This window comes from Myotis myotis, unplaced genomic scaffold (assembly GCF_014108235.1).
Source record: "Myotis myotis isolate mMyoMyo1 unplaced genomic scaffold, mMyoMyo1.p scaffold_m19_p_9, whole genome shotgun sequence".
Lineage (NCBI taxonomy): Eukaryota > Metazoa > Chordata > Mammalia > Chiroptera > Vespertilionidae > Myotis > Myotis myotis.
Window position 1 is genome coordinate 64,328,292 of NW_023416401.1, and position 14,111 is coordinate 64,342,402.

The window sequence follows — 14,111 nt, forward strand, 5'->3', positions numbered from 1 at the left end:
AGATCCGTGCCGCCATGCAGTTTGGCGACACCGAAATTAAGGTCACCGCGGTCGACGTCAGCACCAATCGCTCCGTGCGAGCCTCCATTGACTTTCTTTCCAATTGAAGGCGCCGGGGGCGCGCGGTCAGCCAGGCTCTGTCCGGCCCCGCCCACTTCCGGTCCGGGGCGCAGGGGACCCGGCCAGGGCGTACAAACATCCCAGTTCTGGTATCAGCGCTCCTTACCCCGCCCTCCTGCCGGGGGGGGGGGGGGGGGGGGGGCATGAGGTCGCAGGAGGGTGGGTGGAGAAACATCCAGAGGCTCTGGCTTTGGGATTAGGCCCAGACTGACTGTAAGGCTGAAGGGCCCTGCCAAGGACTGGGGTCAAGGAGGCTTGATCGGGACACCCACAGGGAACACGTGACTCCGAAGGCAGAATGCTCCAGATGACTGGATCCTGGCCAGAACTGGGGGTGGGGGGTGGATGCAGTTGGGAGGGAGAGGCCAGGCAAGGCCCATAGCGGAGGGGCAGCAGGAGGAAGGGGCTTGGCTGGGACTGGGCGCAATGCACCGATCGGTGGGCTCAAGCCACACAGGGAGCAGGGCAGAGCAGCCCGGTACCACAGGAAAATGACTGGAAGCTGACACAAGAGGGACAGGGGTAGTAGGGCCTTCCTGGGGTGGTGCTGACCACCCAGGTATGACTGTTAATTGTAGAAAGGGCAGTAGCAGGCTAATGAGAAGCATACAGGGTGAAGGCACTTGTGAGGGAATGTGGGAAGCATGCTGGGGGCAGGCTTTCCTTTGGGACAGATGACCGCTCCAAGGGCAACCTGTGAATGACCCACTTGAACCCTATCCCAGCCACAAAATGGGGGAGGGGCGTTAGGAGGACAAAGGGGACACTAAGGCCTGTCTCAGCTCTGCCAGACAACTCAATGTGCCCTTATGCCCGCCCAGGACATGCAACAGCGCTACCTGCCCGAGGTGACAATAAAGCATTTATGCTGGTACCTCACAAGAGGGAACCCCAGTTATGTAGTAGAGGGGGCCTGTGTTCCAGAAAAAAGGGAGAAAGCTTTCAGCTGTGCATGGGGCTGGGAACTGACCAGAAAGAGGATGCTGATGTCTCCTTGTCAAGTATCCCAAACAGAACTCCTCTCTCTGGCCTGGGCAGAAGGGCCCTCCACATCCGAACTCTCTTGGCAACTGTTCTCAGGCCTAAAATGCCATCACCTGTAGACAGCTCTTTGGGGACGAGGCACTGTAATACCACACAGTCCCTTGCCTCCTAAGAGTAGGCGCTTAGCCAGAACTACCTTGGCCCAGAGTCTAAGGGATTGGGCGTTCTCAGGACCCTGAAGAACAAACATTCCACTGGTCTCTGGTATCCACTGAAAGTTTTATTTCTTTAGGATTTCATCCCAACCATTGTTTAAAAACCAAGTGACATACACCTGGGTGCAGGAGCTGGGAACTGCACCTCCCTCCACTCACCATAGACAGCAGTGGGAGAGGGAGGAGGCAGGAGAGGTGGCTTACATGAGACAGCAGCAGCAGTAATGGAAATGACAACATCACAGCCAGCTCCCTCCTCTCCAGGCCCTGGCTGGAGCTCCTATGGCTTGCAAGTGGGGAGGGATAGGTAAAACCCACCCTAGGTCCTCCCCCTCCCCCACCCCTCCTCAGATAGCCTCCTTGGGGGCTCAACCCATTTCTTCCCGCAGGAGACTGAGGCACATGGAGAGGAGGAAGTGGGAAGAGGAAGACACAGGAGAGGCAGGGAGGTGGCATGAATGAAGGCAGAGGTGAGGCGTGGGCAAGGCCCCAGCTTAGAGGCTCCTAGACACACCACCCCCATGCCCATCCTAGGGACAGATGAGGAAGCCACACCATCATGCAGCATTTGGGGAGATGAGGTGGAGATTAAGGCTGAGGGGCCCCAAGGTGGGCGGGGGCATGGGCCTCAGTCGAAGCCGTGCCAGTCGCTGTGTTCCGAGTCGTATTCTAGCTCAGCACCCACGCACTTGACTCCATCCAGCAGCATGGGTGTGCCATGGTGCCGGTCTGCAAGGCAGGCTTCAAGTCAGCATGCCAGGCTGGACCATTGGCCCCACCCATTCCAAGAGGACCCCCCACCTTCTCTCTGGGCTCTATTGAGGGGAGGGGGGGTGGAGACACTCAACAAGGAAGCGGGGAACCCCAGCCATGGCAAGGATCCCTTTTTCAGACAGGAGGGAGGCAGAATCCCCTTTTGGCCAAACAGGCGCTTCCCTCCCCTAGCCAGATGCACACCCTGCGCTCTCACCCATGACGCGGGCCTGCACCACCACTCGCACACAGGTGCCTGTGCCACCTTCACAGGCTAGCAGCATCTCCTCCTTGAGGACGCCTTCCTTGTGCGCTGTGTACTCACACTTGACGCTGTAACCTGTCAGGGCAATCAGCAACTCCATGGCCTCCAGCCCCTGCCCCCAGCACTCATTGGCCCCCTCCTCCAGAGGAGCAAGGATAGTCTAGGACCTGTGCCCCTGAGGCTGGGGCACAGGCGTGAGAAATTTCCCATTCTTCAATGAACTCTACATGCCTCAGGCCTGTGGCCACCCCATTAAGGCTCCAAGGATCAAACTTAGGCTTCCAGGAGGAGGGACTGCTGATTCCCCAAAAAGGCAGGCAGGGAGAGGGAGTGATTGGAAAGTGGGGGTGGGCAGGCCAGGACTTGAGCAGATTCGGTGGCAAGAGGCAAAGGCCTGAGGGAGTTTGCTCAATCCACTTAAGGGTAAGGTCATGAGGAGGTGGGGGGACATGTGACTGAAGCTGGGGGCTTCTGCACATAGTGAAACTGATGCCCTAGCCCAGGAGTCCTCAAACTTTTTAAACAGGGGGCCAGTTCACTGTCCCTCAGACCGTTGGAGAGCCAGACTATAGTTTAAAAAGAAACTATGAACAAATTCCTATGCACACTGCACATATCTTATTTTGAAGTAAAAAAACAAAATGGGAACAAATACAATATTTGTATTTGCATGTGGCCTGCGGGCCGGAGTTTGAGGACCCCTGCCCTAGCCTATGGAGGGAGTGGGGGCTGAAGCTAGCAGGGTGGGGAGAGGCAGCCCCCAGCCCAAAGCCCATGTGGGGGCTAGGAGGGAGCCTTGAAGTTCCTAAGGCTCCAGCAGGTTACTCTTGAGGGACATGAAGGAGGGAGGTCTGAAGGTCCAGAGCCAGTTCTTCAGTGGCTCCCATCATCCCAGTGAGTGAACTATCAGGCAGTGGGGCAGACATAGGCCAACAGTGTGAGCCCATGGGCTTCTGTCCAGGGAGTGAGGCCTGGGGCAAGGGACCTGCCAAGTTGCCACACTGTAAGCCCATATAGAAGGCGCCATGTTCCCAGCTGCTGAGTTGCCTGTCCCCACTACGTGGGGGGGAAAGAGCATCCCATGTTCTCACTCCCATTCACACCCAGGACCTGCTGGAGGAAGGCAAGCCTCCAGCACCCTGAGCAGAGGACGCACCTTCTGGGACAGGCATGATGCTGAGGAGCTTGAGGTGCAGGCTGGGCACAGGTGCCTCTCGGACGTCCTTGCTCAGCCTTTGCACCGAGGGCAGAGTGAAGGTGATCTCATACCTGTGCAGGATCTTCAGGAAGCCAACCTGCAGCAGGAAGGGTGGAGGAAGGAAGCACCTTCACTTACAGCCTCCCCCAGGGCCCATGCCATCTATGATCCTGTGGGCCTTTGCACCTGTTTCCTTGGGGATCCTAGAGGGTTTATCTGCCCCCCCCCCCCACTCCAGCTGGTCCACACCCCAAGTCTGGTGACTCCAGGTCTTTCCCCGAGGACCTCACCTCACAGCTGGGCCACACACTCCTCAGCATCTGTCTCATGGGCCCCACAGCTCCTCCATGGCCCATTTTATAGACAAGGAAATGGATGCTGGGAAATGACAGGCTACAGGCCTCTTGGCCACACTTACCATGAGTAGCACAGAGCAAGGTACCAGCCACTGCCCAGAAGGGGCCATCCCCCTGCCCCATCACTACTATCACCTGCCCAGAGCCAACAGCCCTGGGTCAGGGACACTGGTCCTCCAGTCACTCACGTGGAGGCATGAGGCAACATAAATTGCACAGAATGAAGGCTGGCTTAGAATTAGAAACTGACATGAGACCAGCTGTCAGTCCAGAGCTGGCCCACAGACCTGGCACCAGCCATTGAACCCAGGCTCCTGCCTGCCTGCTGGCATCTAAACATGGATGCCTGCCTGCCCACTCAAAGGCTCACTGTGTCCAACAGGCCCGACTCAGGGTCCAAGCAATTTCTGTTGTTCATACAGTGCTTGGCAACCGATGCCCTCTGGGATAGACGCCATCCTTGGAAACTCCAGTCGTATGAAGGGTCACAAGCCAAGGTGGCTGCTGAGCAGGCAGGCTGACCGAGTGCCAGTCCAGGAGGCACAGAGGTGCATGCTGTACCCACAGCTCACATGCACACAAACTCTTCTGTTCATGCTTTCAGGGGCCGGAGGGCCCTGTCCCTGGGGGCCCGTTGGGGTTGGCCGCATGGAACATTTAGCCTTTCAGTGGGATCAGGCTGATGCCAGTGCATGATAAAGCTCAGTCCGTGTGGCTCCCACACTCTGCAGGTGGAGGACACACTTCTCCAGAGAGCTTTCTGGCTGGGCCTGCCAAGGATGGCCCTGTGATGCAGCTGCACCACTTGCAGAATTTTCCAGGGGAAACACTCAAAGATGTGCAAAAAAATACTCATCACTGCCCTCTATCTAACAGTAAGAAATAGAAACAGCAGTAACACCAGGAATAGGGAGGCAGCTAAATCAACGATGATACATATAATGGAATACAGTTGTAGAATCTAGTGGAAAATGATTTACTGATAGAGGCAGGAGACGGTTCACAACAGAAGCAAGCAAAAAACAGTGTTACACTGTGATACCAGCTTTTTGTTTATGGAAACAAAGCTATAAAAAAAAAAAACTAGAATGACACACATCAAAATATTAACCATTGTTATTTCTAGATTCTAAAATTGTGGGTACTTTTAAATTTCTTTATAGTTTTCTCTATCTTCCAAAGTTTCTGTAATAGACATGAATAGATTTTGCAATGGGGAGTGGGGGAGAGGGAGAGATTTTTTTCAAATCTTCACCCGAGGATATTTTTTCCACTGATTTTCAGGCAGAGTGGAAGGGGGGTAGGAGGGGAGAGAGAGAGAGAGAAACATCGATGTGAACCCAAACCAGCCAGGGCTATTTTTTTAAGTTTTATTTCATTCTGTTTATTCCCTTGGGGAAGTTGTCCTAGGAGAAAGAGCAAGGATTGGGCAGAGAATGGTATGAATCTGGGCCCCTCCTCGGGGTGGTCTCGATGGACCAGATGCCCCCCTCCCCTGGCATTCCTGCTCAACTTTGGAGCTCTGGTTTATTGTCCAACCTGAGGGCATCACTCTCTGTTTCCCCGAATCCATTCCTTTCAGAGAGTTTCTCCTGCCCCTCCCAAGTGGATATGGGATCCAACAGTGTCCCAAAAGTTGGAGAAGCCACACTGGAGGGTGTGTAAAGTGTGAGCAATAGGAGAAGGTGTGCTCCAAAGACCAGAAAACATGGGGCTGAATTAGCCAGCGGTTTGGCAAAAAAAGGAAAATAAAGTCATACCTTGTTATTAGCATAATGAGTCTCCCAATTGTGTAACATACATACATTCTTCCATTTTATTCTCGAACCAACTCTATGGGATGTGAATTGTCTTCATTTCAGAGAACAGGAAGCTGAGGTGAACTGCCCAAGGTCTCGGAGCCTGACTAGCAGACCTGGACCTGAACCCAGGCCTCAGCTTAGAGGATGTGGAACTGACAGGCCCAGGAAGCCAAGCAGGGCTGAGAAGGAGGTGGAGGAAGTAAGACTAATGGGGGAGGGGAGCCGTGCACATACCTTAACCAGAAAGCTGCCGTCACTCTCCTGGGTGACCATGACCACCGAGTCATGCAGCTTCTCATCGAAGTGGACGTGGCTCTGGGAGCCCTCCGCATCATGGCCTGCTGCAAAGCGGATACTCCGGACTCTGGGCTTGTTGCCTAGGCAGAGAGTGGAAGATGGCTCCAGGGACTGCAGGCTTCCTCTACCCCCAGGAAATGACTCCTCCTTGTTGCTCCCCTACCCCCTGCAAGTGCCCTTGACATCACACAGCACTCACTTTCAAGGCTAGGCCACATCCTACCAGACTCTGGGGATCATGAGGCTTGAGGCCCAGTCCTCCCACAAAAAATACCCGAAGGATGGGTGTCGGGAATTGGCTACTATCACACCTCACTTAGGGAATAAGGCTGACACCAGACACAAGAAGAGACAGTCTTCCAGACTCTCACCTAGCCCCAGGTGGACCAAGACCCAGCCCTGGCCTCAGGAAGCCTCCCCAGGGCTCTCCTCCACAGGGCCACGCTCCCCATCTCTGGGACCTTCTCTTCCAGGTATCCCTGTGCCTGAGGTCCCTGTCTGCCCCTCCTGATGACCCCAACCTGGTCGGGGTGAGGGACAAGGACAGGAACAGGCTCCTTGGGACCTGTCTGGGAGTGGGAAAAACAAAAGGGGGGCAAACCCCACACTGAGCCCACCACCTGGGAGAGGCTGCGCTGCCCCTAACTTGTCCTGGATCACTGGCAGGAAAGATGGGAGAACCCAGGGGAGCCTCCAGGGGAGCCTGCCCAGAGACCCCCTCATCTGTGTAACCCTTCACAAGACCCTCTGCTATCCCCAGAGGGATCAGGTTCTCCAAATCCAGGAGGCAGGGGTTGAGACAGGCAGAGTATCAGGAGCCAATCCTGGGGGAGGTCTGTCTTACCAAGAGCAAGACCCCAGTCCTCTCTGGCCCCCACCGTCCCGAGGACTCCCAAGATCCCTGCTCAGAGTCCTCCTGGTGCAGGGTCTGGCCTCGCCCTGGCCTGGGTTCTTACACGCTTGGTGGAGGTCCAGAGGAGCCAGCCTGGCACTGCCACATTCTTTGCTGAGACCCCAGACCTGACCCTTAAATCTCACCAGCCTCCCCTGCCTAGCACCCTCCAGGAGTCCTTCTGACTCTGAATGAACCCAAAATCCCTTTCTGTGGCTCTACCCACCTCGCCAAGCTCAGTGCTCACCCAAGCCCCGCATGTCCCTCCAACCCCCACAGTGCAACGCAGAGGCTGGAACACAGGGGCATGAGGGCTCATACCTCCAGCACACCAAGGGGTCCCCACATTCCCTGCTAAGGCTTGGGTGTACCCTAGGACCTGGCATAAACACTGGTGCATTTACTGATGTAATTTGTGCTCACATTCAGACACACACACACACCCATATACACAGCCAATGCAGGCCCCACAAGCAATAACACCCCTCTCACCTGCACCCGCTGGAAGGCCCTGCAAACCCCACCAGGCCAGGAAGGCACTCACCCTTGTTGGCTGCAGCCATGGATGCCCTCCCTGCCACGGGGGAGACACGCAGCTCCTTCTGGACCCTGCTGTGTAAGCTCAGCAGCCTCCCATGCTCCAAGAACAGCAGCAGGAGCCTGTAGGGTAGGGAGTGGGGAAGGGAGTCAGAAGGGAGTCAGAAGGCAGGAATCAGGTCCACCCATGACCTGAGAACAGAGACCTCCCTTTAGGAAGGACCCAAACCCCTGCTGTTCTTAGCAGCCCAAGTGGTGCCTGCACCCTCTAGCACAAGGAGCTCTGCCCCCAACTCCTCTACCAACACCCCACATTCACCAAGAGCCCTCACCCCGCCTGACACCCTACTGACCCAGGACCCAAATGGCATGCACGGAGCTGCAGCTTCTGGGTGCCAAAGCACCAGCACAGAACGCGTGTGCCCAGGCCCCTGAGGCTGACAGGAGGGGCAGTCTGGAAAGGAGGGGACTTCTCTGGCTCTTTCCAGGAGCCAGTTCTAGAGCTGGTGACACCAAGGGGTGTACCCTCCTGCAGCCAGAGTCCACAGTGTTAGGTCAGAGTCAACAGTATGTTTGGAGGGGAGCAAAAATGGGGGTCTACATAAGACGTGTCCTTGGGGCTTTCCCTACTGGTGACTGACCAGGGCCATATACAGAACAGACGCCTATGAAGGGGACTGCCCTCCCCAGCTCAGCTCCCCAAAAGCAGGCAGCCTCAAGGCAGGGACAGCAGAGGTGCCCAGAAAGCCTGTGTGAGCAGCCCGGCCCCTGTGGGCTGAGCTGGGATCATCTCAACACAAAATGAATAATGAGCCTGCCAGTGTGGCTCAATGGTTGGGCAACCCATGAATCAGAAAGTCACAGTTCAATTCCCAGTCAGGGCACATGTCGGGGTTGCAGGCTCAATCCCCAGTAGGGGTTGTGCAGGAGGTAGCCGATCGATGATTCTCTCTTATCATTAATGTTTCTATCCCTTTCTTCCTCTCCCTCTCACTGAAATCAATAAAAACATTTTTTAAAAAGAATAATGAGTGCAACTGATGGAAACAGATGGAATACATAAAACTGGAGCAGTCACAGAGATTAGGAAAAAAAGGAGAGAGAAAGCCAAACAAACAAACCCAAACCCTCATTTGTCACCACTGACAGTGACAATGCCCTAACTCTTTACACTGAAAATTGGCAATAACGAGAAATAATTCAGCCTGTCTCCTGGCCTTTCCCGTAATGAAATTGCCCTGGTGGTTAGAAGAAAGCTCTTTTTTACAGAAGAATTCTCGCTGTTAAATAACAAAGAAATGACCAAATGCCAAGTAATTCTGCAACCCCCAACTCGCGCTGGAGGCAGTGAGTCAGTGGATGGTAAACCAGAGGAAAAAGGTTGACAGAAGTAGATGCTTACAGATGCTCACGTGTCACCAACAGATGACCTAGAGTTCTTAAGGGGAATGACACGAGTTTGCAATGGAGAGATGTGACATCAGCCAGTCAGGCACCGGTTAATCGCCCCTCACTCACAATGGGACCTGGCACACTGATACCTCCTGATGTGAGGCAGCACCAAATCACAGCACCACTGGCAAGGGCACAGCACCCACCTGCCCAAAATGTCTACCTTGGATCTAATCAAGGCCCCAGCTCCAACTGCTGGCTTATTGAAAACACAGAGGTTAGTGGAACAAATTAAAGGACTCCACAAGAAAGCAATGAGACACACCCAGAAGGCAGGATAGCCTTTAGGACAACTGACCTGTTTTGTTGTTTTTTCCAAACTGCAAGAAAAATAAAGGAAGAGAAGTTTTTTAGATAGGGGATGGGCAAAAAACAGACTGAAGGGCTGCTACCTGTTTTGTTTTGTTATTGATTTTAAAGAGATGAGGGGAGAGAGAGAGAGAGAGAGAGAGAGAGAGAGAGAGAGAGAGAGAGAGAGAGAGAGAAACATCAATGAGAGAAATACCAATCTGCTGCCTCCCACAGGTGCCCGACCACCCTGTCGGAGGATCAAACCCACAACCTGGGTGTGTCCTGACTGGAATCGAACCTGCCACCTGTCATCAGGGTATGGGAGGAAGCTCCAACCAACCAGCCAGCCAGCGTCACTGCCTGTTTTTTGTCAAGTTTTATGGGAACACAACCACACTCATTTGTTTACCTATCGTCTAAAACTGCTTTTGCAATAAAAAACAACAACAACAAAAACTAGTTTGAGTAGTTGCCACAGAGACCACATAGCCTGCAATGACTAAATTATTTACTATCTGGCCCTTCACAGAAAAAGTCTGCCAACTGCTGTTCTAGATTAACACACAAAGAGACCAAGAAGGCAGGGACTCTATGGGACAAATGACCTGGTTTTTTCCACTACACCAGCTTCAAGAGAGAAATAAATGGGGCAGGGGGTTTCTAACTACCCATAAAAAATACATTTGGGGATAATTAGAAAATGTGAATGGGACTGGTTCTTAGACGACATTACGAAATAAGAGCTTATATTTGGTGAGATGATGAAATTGCATTCTGTAGAGAGGTATGTCCTATTTTTCAGAGATACACACTTAAGTATTTGGGAGATGAGTGACCCACGAATGATCTCAGCTAGTCCAGGGAATGAGGAAGGGAAACAAACCACAGATTGGTGGCCTCATAGTCAGGGGCTGGGCCAGCGGAGGGCATGACCTGGAGGTCTCGCAGGCGCTAAGCTGCCTGGACACCGGCCTCACTTCCCTTCCCACTTCCCAGTTCAAGAAGTCCACCCAGGCCCAACCCTGCCTCATGGGCACGATGATCAGCTTGGGTGCCAGGAACCCCTGATTGAAGGAGACTGCAAGGAAAGGAAAGGCTTGGGTCTCAGGAATGCAGGAGTCACCACAGCAGGTACAGCCCAGGCCAGCACACATCCCCATCTCCTTGGAGGCTAGCTCTCAGGCCCCACTCAGAGTGCAAGGAGGGTTACTATGCCCCCACTCATCATCTCTGGCCTGGGCTGCTCTGGGTCTATTTATCCCCAGGGATTCTGGCTCTCGGAGAGAAGCCTACCCCCACCCCATCCACTCCAGCCACCTTCAGAAACTATGGACTCAGAGTATGTGAAAAACGGCCATGAGCAAGGGGTACCGGTTCACCTTCCCACTTTCCGAAGAGCTGTTCCAGCCACACCTCTGCAGGGGGAATGACTGTCCAATGCCCACAAGATCCCTGCATCTCCCAAGATACTTCCTGGAGGCCCTGGTGAAACTCGTAACCAGTGACGGATCAGCAAAGGCTCCTGGGGACTCTTCACAAAAACACTCTGACCCAGTACTTGCAGGGCCCCCTCCCTGTCTTCCCCACAATGCACTGCATGTTGCCTGCCTGGAACAATCCTGTCCCCCAGGCCTGGATCTCAGCCCCAGCACAACACCATGCCCCTGCCCTTCCCTGAAACACCTTTAAAAGGATCCCCTTCTCATTTATGGGATCATTTCATATCTATGTTTCCTTTCAAGGGCAGTAACTGTCTTTGCCAAACTCTGTCTAGGCCAAACTCTCCCAGCACCTGGCAGGGAGAACCTGTGTTCAGTTCATATTTGTTAAATGAATGAATGACCAAACTAAGGGGAGCCCAAGTCGGGGCCTTGGCCGGGCCCTCTTGGCAACTCTCTTACCAAATGCTCTCAGGAAGAGGAAAGCCCTACCCCACTCTCTTAGCCAACCTCTGCCCTGGAGGGCACACCCCTCCCCCATCTCAGTGTATAGCCTCCCACTAGGCATCCTTCTAGCCTTGCCACCATCAACCGGTGATCAACGCTTTCCATCGTTGACATGAAAAGCCCAAAAGGTAGGGCCTGCATAAAGCCAGAGAGTAGGACCTGCATCTCCTGCACTGACCAGCAGAGGGGGAGGCAAGTGACTTCAGGGGCCCAGAGCCAGGAAGAAGTGAGCCTCCTTTCTCACAGCAGGAGGCTGTCCCCTGGAAGCCAGACTCTTCACACAATTCCTTATCGGAAGCAGGAGGAGAAGGTGTCCAGCCTCCTCCTGCTGCACTGTGTCCACAGGGAACTGCGAGGCCCCTTCCTGTGCCAGCCCAGTCCTGAGTATGCCCCCAACTGCACAGCCTTCTGGAGCCAGCAGGGGCATGGGCAGGAGCATGGTTCCCGAGCCCAGCAGTCCTGGTCCAGATTCAGGCTGCCCGGAAAAGTTACTGTACATCTCTGTGCCTCAGTTTCCTCATCTGTAACACAGGAAAAAGCAGTGGCCTCTTCCTCAGAGGGTTTGGTGCAGCTGGTGTCTGAAGCTCTGACAATGCTCCCCAGTTCACCCCCACCTTTGCAAAAGCAAACCCCCAAAGGCCTGCTTTAGGAAGCAAAGGCAATTTCAGGGCAGCACGGTGGAGAGAGAGGACTTCAGGCAATCCTGGAACAGCCAGGAATGGCCCTCAGGGTGGGCCTCCCGGGACTTCAGCCTTCTCAGAATACAGCTCATGGGTTGAGGGGCCTCCCTCCCCCTTTCCACCTCCATCCTGCTGTCCCCCTCCTCCACTCCCAGGCCAGGCAGGTCCCCAGGGATTGACAGAGAACAGACTGCTGGGAGCCTGCTGTCCTCAAAACCAGAGGAACTCACAAGGCAGATGTGAACAATGTACATCCTGGAAAATACCCCCAGCCCAGCAAAAAAAAAAATTACACCCTCCCCCCCTCCCCTTAGATAGGCTATCAACAGGTCAGGGGTGGTACCAGGGACAAGCCACAGGATGCGGAGGGCTGAAATGGCCGTAAGGGCTTCTTTGGCTCTCAGTTACTCTCAGGGAAATTGGGGGAAACTTCTTTCTAGAGGACAGAATGCTGCCAGCTCAGGTCCCTCTCACCTTTAGAGAGAATTGCTGCTTCAAGGTTACCCTATCCAGGGCAGGGCTCAGCCAGGCCCAGTGAAGCGTCTGGCTCGGAGAACAGGCCCAGGGACAATGACAAGTGAGTAGACAGATGGACAGTTACACAGAAACCCAGAGTTCTCAGCCCCTTAGACTCCTGCCCCACAGGGTGCTGTCTGTCACTCCAGGCTGTCCCACACCCCCAGACTAGAAGGAGGGCCTATGGCAGGTGGAGCTCCAGAACCATCACCTTCTTGGGTTTCTAGCTCAGTCCCCAGTAGGGAGCATGCAGGAGGCAAATGATCAATGTTTGTCACATCAATGTCTGTCTCTCCATATCCTTTCCTCTCTCTAAAATCAATAAAGACTTTTTTTTTTAATTGCTCAAGCTTGTAAAAAGATTCCCACTGGGGCCACTGACCTGCTGGCTCCAGAACCCAGCAAAGACTGAACACAGTGGGGACGCACATACTTAGACCAATGCCTGGGAAGGTAAGACCGGAAGTCAGGTATGGCTGTGGCAGTTTTTATATCAACTCAGTTTGGATGTGACTCCATTTCCTTGTAAGGAGAGGTATGAGTGTTCTCTCTCTCATCCATCATGCCACACCCTCCTATCTCCCCAAGAAGAGCTGCCTTCCTCTATCTAGCATCCCCTCCCCCAAAAAAACCCTACCCCAAGCCCTCAGCTAGAAGGTGCTTGGATTCCCTCCGGCGTCCAGACTGCCTGCCCCACCCTGGCGGTCCCAACTAGTAAAGGCCAGGCAGGGTCCAGGGTTTGTCAGCTGCCCCTGACTTTCCTCAGTTCTACTCCTGCTTCCTTATGCCGAGAATCAAGAGGGAAGGCGATCCAATGCCTCCTTCCTCAGCCCAGCAGGGCCCCTGCTCATTCACAGGAACTCGGGTTCAGAACCTAGATGCACCAGGGGGCCAGGTGTAGGACCTGTATCTTCTCCCGCCTCCATCCCCAAGGATGTGGCGCCCCCATCCCCGCCCCCTTTTCCTCCTCGCCGAGGACAAATGAGGGTAAAGGACCCCAACCCCCAACCCCCATCACATCCCTCCCGGTCAGTGAGGCAGCGTCTCTGTCTTCAAAGATAATCTTCAAAGATAATCCTGTGCCCTCCCCACCATGACCTCTGTTGACGCAGTCTCTGGAGCCCGCACTCCCCGACATCCCCGCCCTCCTACCTGAGGGTGCCGAGGCACGGGAGGCTCGAGGCTCAGAGAGGGTACCCGCCCAAGGTCACACAGCGAGGCAGGGGCTGCAGCTGTGGGGGGATGCGGATGGCGCTGACCCCATTACGCCCCCGCCCTCACACTGTCACACGTGCCCCGGACAGCGCCCCACAGAGATACCCCAGCTACACAGGCTGATGGTCACCGCGCCCCCGGGGTCCGGCATCTCCCCAGCTCAGATGCCAGAGCGCCCTCCCCAGCCCGGCCCTGACAACTGAGCGCCCCTCCACCGCCCCAGCCGCAGGGGGTCTCCTGCACCGACTGCTTAGGACACAGGCTCCGCTGGGAGGGGATCTCCGCGAGCGGGAGGGACCGGCAGGTAGCGGAAGGAGAGGCGGTCTTACCGTGCGAGGCGCACCCCGGGGCCGAGGCGGGAATACTGAGGCGGGGGCAGTGGCGATCCCGGCGGCAGTGGGGGTCTCCACGCCGAGCACGAGGAGGGAGTCCTGAGTGGCACCCACCCGCCTCTCGGGCACGCCCCCGCCTCCGCCCATTGGTGGACCGAGGGGGTGGGGCGAGGATTGCTTCAGACCAATAAGCGGGCGCCAGAGAACCGCCAACGGGCGTTGCGCCACCGCATCACGTGCAGGGCCGTGCGCCTGCGCAG

The 14,111-nt window shown here is 55.0% G+C and overlaps 2 protein-coding genes across 3 annotated transcripts in view; one reads left to right on the forward strand and one right to left on the reverse strand.

Moving 5' to 3' along the window:
* Nucleotides 1-5,001, forward strand: part of HSPA12B (heat shock protein family A (Hsp70) member 12B) — a 24,166-nt gene extending 19,165 nt beyond the window's left edge. Inside the window, exon 13 of the mRNA XM_036322325.1 lies at nt 1-5,001. This exon is cut by the window's left edge and continues 555 nt beyond it. Within this exon, the coding sequence (XP_036178218.1) occupies nt 1-107 (107 nt within the window). The 3' untranslated portion in view covers nt 108-5,001.
* On the reverse strand, nt 1,365-13,988 carry CUNH20orf27 (chromosome unknown C20orf27 homolog). Of its 2 annotated transcripts, XM_036322327.1 has the most exons (7): nt 13,849-13,988; nt 9,170-9,191; nt 7,427-7,542; nt 5,928-6,070; nt 3,494-3,632; nt 2,290-2,412; nt 1,365-2,048 (listed from the first exon to the last, which is right to left on the reverse strand). In XM_036322327.1, exons 3-7 carry the CDS (start codon nt 7,443-7,445, stop codon nt 1,948-1,950), a joined length of 525 nt encoding a protein of 174 aa, XP_036178220.1. In that variant the 5' UTR covers nt 7,446-7,542; nt 9,170-9,191; nt 13,849-13,988; the 3' UTR covers nt 1,365-1,947. The 2 variants fall into 2 exon arrangements, with proteins under 2 accessions (XP_036178220.1, XP_036178219.1); XM_036322326.1 differs by lacking the exon at nt 9,170-9,191.
* Nucleotides 13,989-14,111: the final 123 nt, after the last annotated feature.

What these genes read in the sequence shown, in the direction of transcription:
- CUNH20orf27 (XM_036322326.1), bottom strand. An exon ending in ACGGCAGCTTTCTGGTTAAG is followed by an intron (nt 3,633 to 5,927) that starts GTATGTGCACGG and finishes TTCCTGCTGCAG; the next exon opens with GTTGGCTTCCTGAAGATCCT. An exon ending in GGTGCAGGCCCGCGTCATGG is followed by an intron (nt 2,049 to 2,289) that starts GTGAGAGCGCAG and finishes CCTGCCTTGCAG; the next exon opens with ACCGGCACCATGGCACACCC.